At 47.1% G+C, this 15157-nt stretch overlaps 1 protein-coding gene across 2 annotated transcripts in view; it reads left to right on the top strand.

Moving 5' to 3' along the window:
- The window catches only part of LDLRAD3 (low density lipoprotein receptor class A domain containing 3), a 254522-nt gene extending 243550 nt beyond the window's left edge, over positions 1–10972 (top strand). For both annotated transcript variants that reach the window (XM_012537929.3, XM_049712962.1), the window contains exons 5-6: positions 5898–6243; positions 8016–10972. In XM_012537929.3, coding sequence (XP_012393383.2) covers positions 5898–6243; positions 8016–8253 — 584 coding nt within the window. In that variant the 3' untranslated portion in view covers positions 8254–10972. The remainder of the gene's footprint in view (positions 1–5897; positions 6244–8015) is intronic.
- Positions 10973–15157: the final 4185 nt, after the last annotated feature.

Here is a 15157-nt window from a genome sequence, read left to right as displayed (position 1 = left end):
CTTTTGCACTACAGAGGCAGAGTTGAGTGGTTGTAGCTGAAACTGTATAGCACACAGATCATAAAATATTTACTCTCTGACCCTTGACAGAAGATTTGCCAACCCCTAGTCTACACCAAACTGTGAACTATTTTTTTTCTAGTAAGTGTAAGGGCTGAGGGAGAGGTTGTCTGTCATGAACATTTCTATATTACTTTAAATTTTAATTCTAATATATTTTTGTAATCAGAAAAAATCAATTTGGAAGAAAAGAGAGCACGCAGGACTCACACTACCTGATTTTGAGACTTGCCGTAAAGCTGTAGTTCTCAGCACAATTACTGGCATAAGGATTGGCATGTAGCTTAATCAAACAGAATAGATCGTTTAGAAATAGACCCAGCCTTGTATGCACAATTGATTTTCAACAAAGGTGCCAAGGTTATTCAATAAAAAGGGATAGGCTTTTCAACAAATGGTACTGGAACAATTGGATATCCAAAGGGATGGGGGGAAAGGACATTGAACTTCACCTTGTACCATAAACAGAAATTAACTTGCAGTGGATCATAGTTGTAAATGTAAGAGCTAAAGCTGTAAAACATCTCCTAGGCAAAAATTTCTTGGATAGAATACAAAAAACACAGAACACGAGAGAAATAATTAATACAACGGACTTCATAAAAAAATATGAACACTTATCTTCAAAAAGACACAGTAAAGTAGATGAAAAGCCAAGCCACAGTCTGGGAGAAGATATTTGCAAGACACACATCTGGAAAAGAACTCGTCTCCCAGAACATCTAAAGGACTCTTACTACTCAATAATAAGTAGTCAGACATCCCAATTCTAAAATGGGCAAGAGATTTAAATAGGTGTTTCACCAAAGAAGATATACAGATGGCAAATCAGCACATGAACAGATACTCGACATCATTAGTCATTGGGAAATGCAACTTAAAACCTCAGTGAGATACCACTGTGCACCTGTGAGCATGGCTGAACTTGAAAAGGCTAGCTATGTTACATGCTGGGAGGGTGCAGAGCAACTGGGAGAAGGCTAAGTGCTATAGCCACCTTGAAAAACAGTGTGATAGTTTTTTATAAATTAAGCATACGCTTCCCATACGACCCAGCAGCCTGCCCCTGGGTATATACCCGCCAAAATAGGAAAATATATGTCAGCACAAAGATATGCATTCCGGAAACTGCAAACAACCACTTCCCTCCCTTAACTGGTGGACGGATAAACAAATTGTGTTGCATCCAAGCAATGAATACTGCTCAACGGTCCACAGGAATGAAATAGTAACACTCAGAGAAACCTTGGTGCACCTCAGAAGCGTTATGCCAAGCGAAAGAAGCCACACACAGTAGGCTACTTACTAGATGATTCCCTTACCTGACTTTCTGGAAAAGATGAACCTATCTGGACAGAAAAGAGATCAGTGATTCCCAAGTGGCTGTCAATGACGGGAGGGATGGAAATGTTTGATATCTTGCTTGTGGTGGTACTTCTTGGAACTGTTACATTTGGTTACAACTCATCTAATTGTACATTTTAAAAGGGTAAGTTTTATTGTGTATCGATTATACCTCACTAAACCTGACTTTTAAAAATATTTACTCTGGAGAAAAGTTAATTTTAAAAATAATTTTTTTTAATAAATTTTTTAAAGAGGCAGTTGAGCTTTCAGGAGAATGGTAAGGCGTCGGTTTGAACAGGGCAGTGAACCTTCTAGAACAGGAATTCTGGACTCAGGGAGGGGTCCGAGTGAGTGAGTGGCAGTGAAACTCCCCCAGGAGCCCTCACACTACAGGGAGAGAAGGAAGGAAACCAGTAATGAAACCTCTACTCACATCAGCCTAGGCAAAGCCAGAGGAAGAGAGAAGATGCTTATTTTTTGACTGGATAAAACAGTATAAATAATACAAAGTAGAAAAGAGTAAACAATGAAAAATACGTCTCCCTCTTGCCTCTCTTCTCTCCCAGTCGTACCAGATCTGTGTGTCCTTCTAGAAATACTCAGAACATTCTCTACTGGACTTTTTTTGTTGTTGCTCAGCTTATCACAATATCTTTCAGACTGTTTCACATCAGTCTATGTAGAGCTGCCCTAGTTTCTTAAATAGGTGTGGTACGTCTGGAGGCACCATCATTTATTTAGCCAGGCTGCAATTGACGGACATTTAGATCTTTCCTGATATACATGCTATTGCGAACAATGCTTCCATGAATACTTGTATTAATACTTCTCATTTGTGTGAGTATATATATCTGTTAGATTCCTAAGAGTGGAATGGCTGGGTCAAAGGATATGTACTTTTTCTATTTTGATATGTATTGTTAATGTATGTTTGTTATTTTGATCTATATTGTTAACCCCATCACCACCCTGGGTTGTACCAATTTACCCTCCCACCAGCCATGCGTGAATAATTATACCTGTTTTCCCAAGTCCTGGCCAGCAAAATGTGAACTCAGACTTCGCCTTTGCCCAGTCTGAGAGGTGAATAATCGTATCCTGTAGGAAATGCAACTTGCATCTGGAGGAGGGAATCTTTTAGAAGCAAAGGAACCCCGAGTCACAGGTGTCAGTTGGTTTAGTCCTTCTGTCAGTCCAGATACCACCTCTGTGTGAATTAGAAGAAGGCCCTCCTCCTCAGGATGTTCCCATCTGCTCAAAAACTGTCGTGATAGGGCTTCCCTGGTGGCGCAGTGGTTGAGAGTCCGCCTGCTGATGCAGGGGACACGGGTTCGTGCCCTGGTCCGGGAAGATCCCACATGCCGCGGAGCGGCTGGGCCCGTGAGCCATGGCCGCTGAGCCTGCGCGTCCGGAGCCTGTGCTCCGCAACGGGAGAGGCCACAACAGTGAGAGGCCCAAAGTTAAATAACTTGCTTGAGCAGCAGCTAGCAGTGACGGCCCCAGAATTCGACCCTTCAGCTCTGTGCTAGAGATGAAATAAAGAGGCTCTTCTCTTTTAGGCCTGAAATCTGAAACATACACACACACACACACACACACACACGTATATATATATGTGTATATATATATATATATATATACACACACCCAGAGGCTCCCACCCAGCTTTTAATTATCTAAGCTGAGAGCAGACAGAACTCCCTCAGTCCTTTCTCCCGTAACCGGCTGCAGCACGCTTCTGCCTCCCCTCTGGGATCTTGCTTGCTTCGTTCTATACAGTTCATCATTGAAACGGTGACCGACAGGAACTTGGAGAATCTTCTTAGCCTGTAGTCCATGTCTGAGCGTGACTGGAACGAAAATTAACACAGCCTGGAACTTGAGGGGGAAGGTCTTTCTTTGTGTCAGATTAGGATGATGTGGGGAATCAGGAACTGTTTGTGTCGGGAAAGGAGGGGAGATGGTGTGTTGCATGACACGTGGACTTTTGAAGGAGAAATATCTGGGTTCTCGTTCTGACTCCCCTGCTTAGTTCTTTTGTGCACTTAGACACCTTAATTCACCTCTGAGTCAATTTGCTCATCTGAAAAACAGGAATAATAAACTAATAATAGCACCTACCTTACCAGGGTGTGTGAATACACAGATTTTTTTTCGTTGAGTTGGATGCATTTATTGGGTGTCGACTCTGTGCCAGACACCATCCTACTCACTGGAGATCCATGATGAACGGAGCCATGTGCGATCTAGTGATGAGGGGCCCAGGACCCGAGCAGCCAGCGGACGGTGCTGCCACTTCACGCCTACACGCTGGCCACTGTGAACCCACGAAAACCTCTTCACGGCTTCAGAGGTTGAACGGGCCCAGGGTGTGGTCGCACACTTGCTCACTTAGGCTGCATTTAGATTATTTTTGCAGCTGGGCCGCAGCTGTGGGTAGTTGTGGCTCTTCCGCAAAGAAGAGGGGTCCCCGACTTTCTACGAGGAGGGGCCACTCTGGTGTCCTGTGCCAGCCTGGGCCTGGCCACCATTGCCAGGTGTGTCCTGCTGACGGGGAAGCCTCTCCCCTGAGTGTTTGAAGTGTGGCTCCTTAGTACACGTGGAGAGGAGGGGCCTGGCAGGGCTGGGGCCTGCAGGGCTGGGGCGTGTACCAGGCCTTCATCCTAGGGCCTCTGAGGAAATGCGCGCCGGTTGCCTAGCTGGTCTTGGTAGGGGGCTGCAGGGCAGAGTGTCAGAGGCAAGGCTCTGAGTCAGACCACAGGGCTCAAATCAGGCACAGCCCCTTACCTCCTAACCCTGTGACCCTGGTCAGGGGACCCAAGTTCTCCAAGCTTCCTTTTCTTCATCTTAAAAAGAAGGCAGTTACAGCACCTACTTCACGGAGTTGCTGTGAGGCAAGTAGCTGTGATAAAACACATGTTTGTATGTCTTGAACACCCGCAGTGTGTCAGCTGTTGTTCTAAGTGCTTGATAATTATTCACTCATTTCATGCTCAGGACAGCCCAGTGAGGTGGGGACTAATACCACCCCCATTTCACAGATGAGGAAATTACAGCACAGAGAGGTTGACCACTTCCCAGAGGGCACGCAGCCAGTCAGCTGAATAGCTTGAGTTTGAACCTAGTCTGGCTCCAGAGTCCATGATTTCAGCCTGTGCTCTGCTGGCTCTCCATCTTGAAAGCTTGGCAAAGGCCGGGCATTAAATAAATACTTTGCCGACGTAAGGAACCCCAGATACACTGGCCAGTGTTCCTCACGTATGTGATATGATAAATTTCCAGAGAAAAACTGATTTCTGTCACTGGAACTATCACTCCTGTTCCCTGGATATTATATTTCCCCGGGCTGATTTTTTTTTAACAACTTTATTGAGGTATAATTTACATGACATAAAATCTGCCCGTTTTAACTGTACAACTCAATGAGTTTTAGTAAATGTATCACTTTGCACAGCCATCACCACATCCAGTTTTAGAACGTTTCCATTCCCATCACCCGAGCAAGATCCCTGATGCCCATCACCAGTGAATCCCCATTCCCACCCCCAGCCCCTGGCAACCATTAATCGACTTTTTGTCTCTATAAATTTGCCTTTCCTGGACACATATAAGTGGAATCGTACACTATGTGGTCTCTTGTGTCTGGCTTATCTTTTTTTTTTTTTTTTTTTTTTTTTGCGGTACGTGGGCCTCTCACTGTTGTGACCTCTTCCGTTGCGGAGCACAGGCTCCGGACGCGCAGGCTCAGCGGCCATGGCTCACGGGCCCAGCCGCTCCGCGGCATGTGGGATCTTCCCGGACTGGGGCACGAACCAGTGTCCCCTGCATGGGCAGGCGGACTCTCAACCACTGCGCCACTAGGGAAGCCCTGTCTGGCTTATCTTGCTTAGCAAGGTTTTTGTTGTTGTTCTTTTTTGTTTGTTTTGGTTTTTTTAAACGTACTTTGAATATTATTTATTTATTTTTGGCTGTGCTGGGTCTTCGTTTCTGTGTGAGGACTTTCTCTAGTTGCGGCGAGCAGGGGCCATTCTTCATTGCGGTGCGCGGGCCTCTCACTATCGCGGCCTCTCTTGTTGCGGAGCACAGGCTCCAGACACGCGGGCTCAGTAGTTGTGCTCACGGACCTAGTTGCTCTGCAGCATGTGGGATCCTCCCAGACCAGGGCTCGAACCTGCGTCCCCTGCATTGGCAGGCAGACTCTCAACCACTGCGCCACCAGGGAAGCCCGCTTAGCACGTTTTTGAGCCTCGTCCACGTTGTAGCATGCACCAGTACTTTTTATGGCCAGATTCTATTCCGTTGTATGGGCAGCCCACATTTTGTTTATCCATTCACCGACCTATGGACATTGGGGTGCTTTCCACTTTGCGGCTATCGTGAACCGTGCTCCTGCGAACGTTTGCATTCCCGTCCTGGGCCTGACTTTGCGGCAGATGGGTGCGCCGACTTGGTAACCTCTCTCCTTTTCTCTCGCCTCTGGGGCTTCTCAGAACCAGGCAGCGGGCAGGTGTTCGTGACCTCGGAGAACCAGCTCGTGTACTATCCCAGCATCACCTATGCCATCATCGGCAGCTCCGTCATCTTTGTGCTGGTCGTGGCCCTGCTGGCTCTGGTCCTGCACCACCAGCGGAAGCGCAACAACCTCATGACGCTGCCAGTGCACCGGCTCCAGCACCCCGTGCTGCTCTCCCGCCTGGTGGTCTTGGACCACCCTCACCGCTGCAACGTCACCTACAACGTCAACAATGGCATCCAGTACGTGGCCAGCCAAGCCGAGCAGAACGCGTCTGACGTGGGCTCCCCGCCCTCCTACTCAGAGGCCCTGCTGGACCAAAGGTGCGTGCTGGGAGAGCCTCGGGGAGGGAGGTCATCCCACGCAGGGGCGGGCGTCCATGTGCGCGTGCCTGGGATCCTGGTCTTGCCAGGAGCCTGCATTCAGCTGCAAAGGCGGCGGCAGCTTTTGACTTCTACTGAGTCTTCGCAAAACGATTCACGTGTATCATCGCATTCAGTCCTCACAGCCACTCACCGAGGGAGGTTCTATATGTGCCTCAGTTTTACAGACGAGAAAACTGAGATTTTTAAGTTACTCATCTGAAGACGTACCGCTAGGATCCTGGCCAGTTCAGATCCCTCCTCCTCCCTGGTAATGCCACACGGACACACGTCCAGGACCCTGACCAGCTCTGGGCACTCACCTGCTACCGCAGAACAGTGCCCAGTATATACTCGAGGTTTGGTTCCTATTTGAATGAATGAAATGGATAAGTGAGTGAGTGAGTGAATGAATGAGTGAATAAGTTCCTTAACTTTGCTTGGCTTCATCTATAAAATAAAGGAGGTGGCGTAGAGAACTCTCAAGCTTTGTTAAGCAGTAGAACCTTCATCACAGGTGGAGCTGTACAAGGAACCCCAAAATATAAAGTTAAAACCCAGAGTTCTGTAGTTGGATCCAGTAGTAGACCTCATTCCTGCCCGCTCAGCCTTCCTCTCTCCTTTGGTGACCTCCAAGGTACCCAAAGAACCCACTTTGAAGTCCCGGGACTACAGCTACCTGAGTCCCCCTTGGTTCTCAGCATCCCCTGCCCTGCAGGGACCCTGCTCAGCGTTCCTCTTCCACTGAGCCCAGGACTCACCAGGTGTGGCACGAGGCATTTTGCAGGCAGTGTTCCTGGGCTAACTGGGCTCCTCCTTGAACCCTCTCCGGTGGCAGCTCTTGTATTATTTAATCTTCCTTTTCCTTCCTCATAAAAGATAAACAAAGCTCCAAGGAGCGGTGCTTAAGGACATCTTCGCAAATAAGCATAAGAACACAAGACCTCACTCATTTGGACCATCCATTGTAGGGCAAGGTTAAAACTGCTGCATCTGGAGACAGAATTCCTGGGTTCAAATCCTAGCACTGCTGCTTACTAGTTGTGTGTGATCCTGTGCAAGCCATTTAATGCCCCTTTGCCTCAGTTTTCTCGCCAGTACAATGGGCATGAAAGTAATGGCTCTCTCCTAGAATTCTTGTGAGCATTAAATAAGGGATGTAACGTAGGTGGCGCAGTGCCTGACTCGTAGTAAGCCTTCCATAAGTGAGAGCTGGAAAATAAAACGTCTTTTAAGTTATTTCACTGCAAGCAAGGTGTCATTATTACTCCCTTATATAGATAGGGAGACTGAGGGTTTGAGAGGATATCCTCTCACCCAAGTCCGCACAGCCAGTGAGAGTGGGCTTTCAGTAAGGACCCCCAGTTCTGTGGACTGTCAGGGGCTCTATCGAAACACCAGGCCAGGTGAATCCCTGCCAGACCACCCAGGATGAGCCGGGGAGTATTTAGAATTCTCCCTACCAAAGGTTGTGGTTTTGGCACTGTCCAGTTGGCACAGGCCAGGCAGAGCACGCTGACCTGTTCCTTTCGTCTTCTTACAAATCACTGGTTTTCCTAGTCCTTGGATTGCCTTTCTCCTTGGAAGGAAAATCTCATCCCCGATGTCAGCATCCGCTCGGAAAAGGGCAGACGTTGGCATTGCCTGCCGTGCCTGGGCTCCTAATGTTTTCTCTTCCCCCTCCTCTCCCCCCCTTCCCCCCACCCCGCCCCATCCTGCTCTCTCCATCGCAGACCCGCATGGTACGACCTCCCTCCACCGCCCTACTCTTCAGACACCGAGTCTCTGAACCAAGCCGACCTGCCCCCTTACCGCTCCCGGTCTGGCAGCGCCAACAGCACCAGTTCCCAGGCAGCCAGCAGCCTCCTGAGTATGGAAGACACGGGCCACAGGCCGGGGCAGCCTGGCCCACAGGAAGGCACCACGGAGCCTAGGGACTCTGCACCCAGCCAGGGCACCGAAGAAGTATAAAATCCAGCTCTTCCAAAGTCCACATGGGCTCATCTGCTCTGACTTGTTACCATCCTAACAGCTTGCGCTCATGGGAAGCTCCTCGGGAGGCCTCAAGGAGTGATGCGGGGTGTCAGCTCTCTCTCCATTCACCTCCTTCCCCAGATTTCAGGGATGTTCTCTGGAGGGCGACCTGGCACTGTTCTGGCCTCTCAGTTGCCCTGATGTATGTGCATCTTTTCTGGGCAGTTACTCTTCCTTTGGGGCCCAGGATCACAGCCTCACTCTGCACATCATTCTGTTACTGCTGGAACCTTGCTGAGCAGGTGGCCGGAGAGTGCGGTACTTAGGTGGCCCTTGAGAAAGCAGTGTTTGTGCCGTATGGGGCGTTCAGAAGGGCAGAGGACACTGGACCAGATTCTCTGTGGGCTGCTTCCTTAGAGCTCCATTTGGAGATTTGGGTCGGGTGGTCCTACCGGGAGGCTGTCATTGGATGGCCACTCTGGAGAGAATCCAGGGGAGCATCAGAACCCGCCTTGCACGAGGCTGTTCATTGCTCTGGGTCGGGGCCAAAGAACCCTGTTGCCGTGAGTCACGCCCTTCAGAAGTCAACAGTGTCATCCTCGTTTTCTGAAGGACTCCGAAACCATCAGGTCTGGATAGAGTCTGGATTTAAAACTTTGTCCGAGAATCCTTGTTTTGAGAGCTTTCTCCAGGATCATATATCATCGGCCTCATTCCAGAGCAGGCAGGGCGCCCCACCATGAGTTTATCTGAGTTCTCAGCTCCTAAAGTACAGGCTGCCAAGATCCTGGGTCTGCTGTGGTCCACAGTCCTTTCCCTGGCTTCTGGATCGTCTCCCTCCCAGCTGTGACCTGCCCGTAAAACAAGGGATGAGTACCAAACCTGAGTTGCCCAGAAACCTGATCTGGCCCTTTGTCCCTGTAAGCCGCACCCAGCCTGCCTTGCCCATTCATGCAGCTTCAGCACTCGCCCCCTACGTCCCCCTGACACTCAGCAGTCATTTTACCTGTGCATTTGGACTGGAGAACACTGTAGGTTCTAACTCAACGTGAGAACCTAATTCAGTACCTCCCCCGAGAGAGCCTGGATTCCCGGGCTGCACTCACCCCCCTTCCCAAGGCCCAGATTCCTGCGCTGCAGGTTAGGGTTAGGGCTGGAATCAGAGTGAGGCTCGGGCCTCTCCGAGCATCCCATAGTTTCTCTTCTGAGAGACGTGGATAATAGTTTGGAGTCAAGATTTGCCATTCGGACTTTTTTTTTTTTAATCTCTTAGAAATGCATTTGAAACAGTGTGTTTGTTTTTTCCCTTCTAGTTAAGGGACTATTTATATGTGTATAGGAAAGCTGTCTTTCGTTTGTTTGTTTTTCCATTAATGAGGTCCAAGCAAAGATGCAAAAGGAGATGATGGTTCCTTTGTCCCGCTGAGCACGCTAGTAACAAGTCCCCCAGACTGACCTGTGTGCCAGGCGTCTGTGCATTGTTGCACTTTGAGTTATTATTTATCGAGTTCTTGAAGGACGCAGAAAGAGGGACGCCTTTCTCCCTCGGCTCATAGGCTCTGTGTTTATGGTAGCTTTCCTCTTTCTCTGTGCCCAGCCAGCCACAGTGCCAACCCCCTCAGGAAGTCATGGGTGGAAACGTAGGTGTTATTCGTCAAGAATCCACACTAATGGCTGTGGGGGAACAAAACTGGAACCAAGTGGAGCCACTCCCGGCAGCTGTCACCCATGCAGAGCTGCTTTCCACGTGGTCAGTAACCTCTTTGATGCTTATTCAAACGGAGCCTGCAGGAGGGGGGATGAAGTGGCATTCAATGATCCTATTCTGTAGGCTTTTTTTTTTAAACCAAATTCAAAGTGTGTTACAGGAAAGCTAGCCACTGGTGATTTTTTTTTTTTAAGTTAAGAAAAGGAACATAGTTGCCTACATCTTTCATTTTTAAAATAACGTGAGTTATTTTCTGAGTAATCCAGTGAAGAAAGAACTTTTGGTGGCAGCCGAAGTATGTGAGGAACTCTAGCTGAATATTTCATCTCCTGTGAGCCAGAGTGGCTTCTTTTCTCCCTCTGGTGGCCCCTGCTGCTTTCTGGTGCTCTGGAAGTTGTTTAGAGGAAAGGATTCTGATTTTAATTAATCATGTGATGAATTAGTCTCACGCGCTTTTCAGCTTCCAGGCATCTTAGGAAAGACAGATGGCCTTAGTAGCATAAGGAGAGCCTATTAATGTTGTTTTTTAAAACAAACACAGGGATGTTTTTATTATAGATTTGATTTTTTTAAATGGCTGTTTTTAAAAAGATATAAATAGGACACCAAAGCTGCAGGGGTTTTTTGTTTTGTTTTTTTCCCCCTACTCAAAATAGCAAATAGGTGGCCAGCATTATTTTTTAACTCATTCCAACGAGGATGTTTTTTTATACATGGCCTAAATCTATGCCGATCAGAAAACCATCCCTGCTCTCTTTTCGCAAATGAGATCAGCGAGTCCTTTTTATTTTAGCATTAAAATCGTTCAGCTATGATCATTATCACCTGCCCTCAACTCCTTCTACTTTGAAATTGACATTTTAAAAAAATGCAAGCAAGTGGTAAATAAATCGTGTGTGACATTCAAAGTTGATGTAAACTGGAAAGGTTGTGCGTGGTTGCTTTTGGTTTTTGATTAGGTTTTTTTTTTAATTTTATACTTTCAAATAAACTTGCAGTTTCATTCTTTCTGTTGGTGTGAATGGTCCTCAACCCCCCTTTCTTCTCTATGGCGATATAAAGAGTGGACAGCCGCTTCTGTCATGGCTTCTGCAATGAATGTATGCCCTAATAAATTGAGAAAAGGTGAGAGAATATTGATGGGACCTCAAAATATGGTGGCCGTTTAAGGATTCCACATTTGGTGTGGTTGGAATACAGAGGTAAGTATTCCATGGACACCAGTTCGTATCAAGAACCCTGGGATGTCAGTTCAGAATATGGGCATTAACTATGCCCTCTCTGCCCATAGTGACTTCACTGTGGCACTGCTTGAAGGAAAGAAGCAAGTGGCTGTGATAGCTGGAACAGGGGCACATATTCAGGGGCACATGCTCTAACTCAGGCACAGGTATGTTGGTAATTGGTTTTGAACCACAAATGGCTCCCATTCATCCCACCAGTGATGGGAGCATCTTTGTGCTCTTACAAGTCTCGTTTTACGCTGCAGGTACAGTTGCACAGGAAGTCAGCGTGCCCAGGAGGTCACCACCACCACCACCCATGAACAAAAATAACCTTGGCCTTGACCAAAATTAAAATCTACATGGGAATCAAAACATAGGACTTACAGAACCAAGATGTAGATCATGTACTTGTACCCAGATATGTCAAAAAGAAGACTAGGCTATCAGATAGTGGTGTCCCAAGTATATACCAGGTCATGTCCTGCCCCAAGTGGTCTAGAGTAGACTTTACCAAACAATATGCCCAAAGGCTTAAGATATTAATTCCTTTTTCTCTCAGAGTACCATTTTCTGTGGTGCTAGGATGAGGAGACAATCAAGAAATGCTAATCTAGAGCAGAGATCAGTAAACTTTTTGTGTAAAGGGTCGGATAATAAATAATTTTTGGCTTTGCAGCCATATGGTTTCTGTAGCAACTACGAAAACCGCCATGGACAATACATAAATGCATGGGTGTGACTGTGTTCCAATAACTACCAATATGGGCTGGATCTGGCTTTGTCATTTGCCAACCCCTGGCCTAAAGGATCATTCCCACATTGTGCTGGTGGGTCCGAAGCTAAGGGCATTGTAGAAAAGAAACGGTGTGTTAATGGCCGGCCTGGAATGTTGGAACCCTTAGAATGGCATCATCCAAAAAGTTAAAATGGAAGAACTTAGGAAGCAGGCAGTTCAAGGACCTGTGAAATTCATTTTAATTGACCCTATTAGCTCTTTTCCAGTGAATAAGGAAATACAGGGTTACGATGAGTAGAGGCTTTCCCAGTGAGGTCCTAAACAGTGGGTTGAATGCAAAGGTCTTGTTCAGAAAGCTACTCTCAGTAGGGATTCTCTAAGGTGATAAAGTAACACAACAGTCTGCCTTTTAGAGAAAAGTTCATGGGGATAAATGATCTGGGAGATATTGTTCATCTTCTCCATTTAACTTGCTATCCTCAGGTAAGGCAGTAGGTTCAAAGAATGAACTGTATAAGAAAGAAGGAGCTTCTGACGGCTGCAGTGGATGTGTGATACATGTCCATAAGGAAAAGAAATGTATCCAGTGAGATAATACGCAGACTCCCTTGACATCTTATAGTTAAACAAGTGAATGGGAACATTAATAGAACCCCCAATTGTAAGTGCTAGTTGTAAGGAATCGCACTCATACAAGCTGAATGTGGTAAATTTTAGAAGATGTATTGGCTAATGCAACAGCGTTCAAGGGTATGGAAAACGATTTGGGGCAGGGCTGGATCTAGTTGATCAACAGCTGTCATTAGGAACCTGTTCTTCCCCCTCCAGCTTCTGAGTCCTGCTTTACCTGTGTAAAGCGATGACTTCATGGCTTTACAAAATGTGGTGGAAAAGAGGGTCCCAGAAGATCGAGGTTCATGATCTAAGAAAACGAGATTCTCTCTGAGAACCAGTGGAGATTGACTATGATTGGTCATCGTTGGTCCTATGACCACTATTGTAGGTGGGAACTCTTGACTGATTGACAGCCCCACCAGAATTACATGGAGTAGGAGAGGGACAATTCTCATATGGAAGGGTCTGGTAGTATAGAGCCTCACCAAGGAATAGGACCCGCAACTGGCTGGCACAATTTCTAATATACATAAGAAGATATCCTGCAACCACAAGCTTTAGGCAACATAGCCAGGTCTGAAAGGAGCAGAGGCAATGTTACAGTGAAAACGTCAGGAGACTCAGCAGCCTTTCCTTAAACCTAGATGGCAAGGGCAGTTTCAAGCTGCAGGCATTTGGGGCTTGGGTTAGGTGTGCTTTTTATGAGATGGTCACTGAGGGTAGGTCACAGTAACATGGATAAAGCCATAGAAGAGGAACTCTACCTTGAAACCTGAATTCACTCGTGGGTTCTAGAACTGTCCCTCAAGCACTGAAAGTATTGAAATGGGTGAATTACCCACCAGGAGTCACCCCCAACCCACATAGGATTTTTAAGTTGATGGATCAGAGATGCATTCCTATCTATCACCCTTGTCGAGCTACCCAAAGACTTAGGTTCATCTATGCATGCTGTTAACTCGGCTTTCCACAGTTAATTCTTTTATCTACCCCAAGAGGTAGAATGCATCAGTCCCTTAGACAAACACCCGTCGGAAATTCTAAGGCAGCTGGGCTCACAAGAGCTGAGGGGCTGATTTCCCTTCAGATGTGGGGCTTAGAGGCATGACCATGGGGGACTGGGATGCAATATTGGGGGAAGCTTATTTATTTTAATAGGACTGTTGCCTCAGCTGGGCAGGGCTTGTGTTCTGAATGAGGGTCATTCATGCTAAATTCCATTGCCAGGCAGCATTTGGCTGTACTTGGCTTTCAGGTTCACCCTGGTGAATCATCCCTGTGAGCCAGCAGAGGAAAGGGCAACAAAGGAGCAAAAATGGGCAGTGTTTATGGGCCAGCCATGGAAGTAGCACGCAGCCCTCCACTCAAATTCCATTGCCCGTAGACTGACCAGTCCCATAGCCACACCTACCTTCAGGGGAGTCTGGGCAGGTAAATTGACTATGTGTCCCGGAAGAACCAGAGGTGGGTTTTGGCTCCGCCACCAATCATATGTTTATAATCTTCTTTTCACACATAGAATACCTTCACCCCCTCCTGAAAGAAGAGACCCAACCATCCCATCTAATCAGATTTAAAGTCCAGGATCAGTGACAATTTCTATGTCAGATCTGTGTGGTTCCTCGAGAGACATAATTTCTTAGCCCCACATGGCTCTCATCATCTCTCTTCTAGGTTGCCCCCCTTCAGCCAATTCTCAGAACGCTTGAGTAACTTTCAAGTCACTCAAGATAAAAGTCAACATCATGGTCTCCTGGATCTCACACCATTGACTCTCCAGTACATATATAGCCTCATCTTCCGCTAATCTCCCCCTCTCCCTCAAGTCTGCTCCAAGTCTGGGCCCCCTTGCTGCCTCTTGAACCCACCAGGCACACTCCCAGCTCAGGACATCTGCTCTTGTCATTCCTTCTGCCTGGAACACCCATCTCCAGATACTCTTCCGTAGCAGAGAACCGTCAGGAATTAAAATCCACTTAGAATCTTGATATTGTCATCTTTGGGACTCAGTTGTAGCCACTGTAGTCAAGACTCCCAGAATTAAGACATACCAGAGCTCTCTCCTGACCAAGATATAGTTACCACCCAAATGACATTGAGGGATTCCTAGACCAAAGAAGCACATAGGACCTTGGGAAGGAGCATTGGGGAATATATTCAAAAAGCATGGTATGAAAACTTAATTTGGACCAATGCAAATGTTATCCATGAGTCAGGAGGTGAGTCAGTTTAAGAAATAATACACTGGAATGTGCAGAAGAGGACCTAGGGACTGAGGTGGTCCTTGAACACAAGCCCACCATGTGACCCTGCATGAAGTGTGACTCTTTTGCAAAGGAACCTGAGCCAGACCTTCAACTTGGAGTGTGTTCCTCGTGTGCTAGTCTGTGAATCAGCTAAGGGCATGCAGATGTGCCTAGAAGCTCCCTAGGACCACAGATCCTATTTGGAGAGGATGGCAGCCCCAGTTCAGAGATGAGGAACTGACACCTCGTTCAAGCAGGAAAATGAGCTATCGGGGTATTATAGAAAGAGAAGAAGGGGTTGGCTTCCTTGTAAGTGAAAAATAAACTGTTTAAATAACTCATCCCTCCAGTTGGAATCAGTTACCAGGAA

This window comes from Orcinus orca, chromosome 8, assembly GCF_937001465.1.
Source record: "Orcinus orca chromosome 8, mOrcOrc1.1, whole genome shotgun sequence".
NCBI classification, from domain to species: domain Eukaryota; kingdom Metazoa; phylum Chordata; class Mammalia; order Artiodactyla; family Delphinidae; genus Orcinus; species Orcinus orca.
This window is presented reverse-complemented; position numbering and strand designations above follow the sequence as displayed.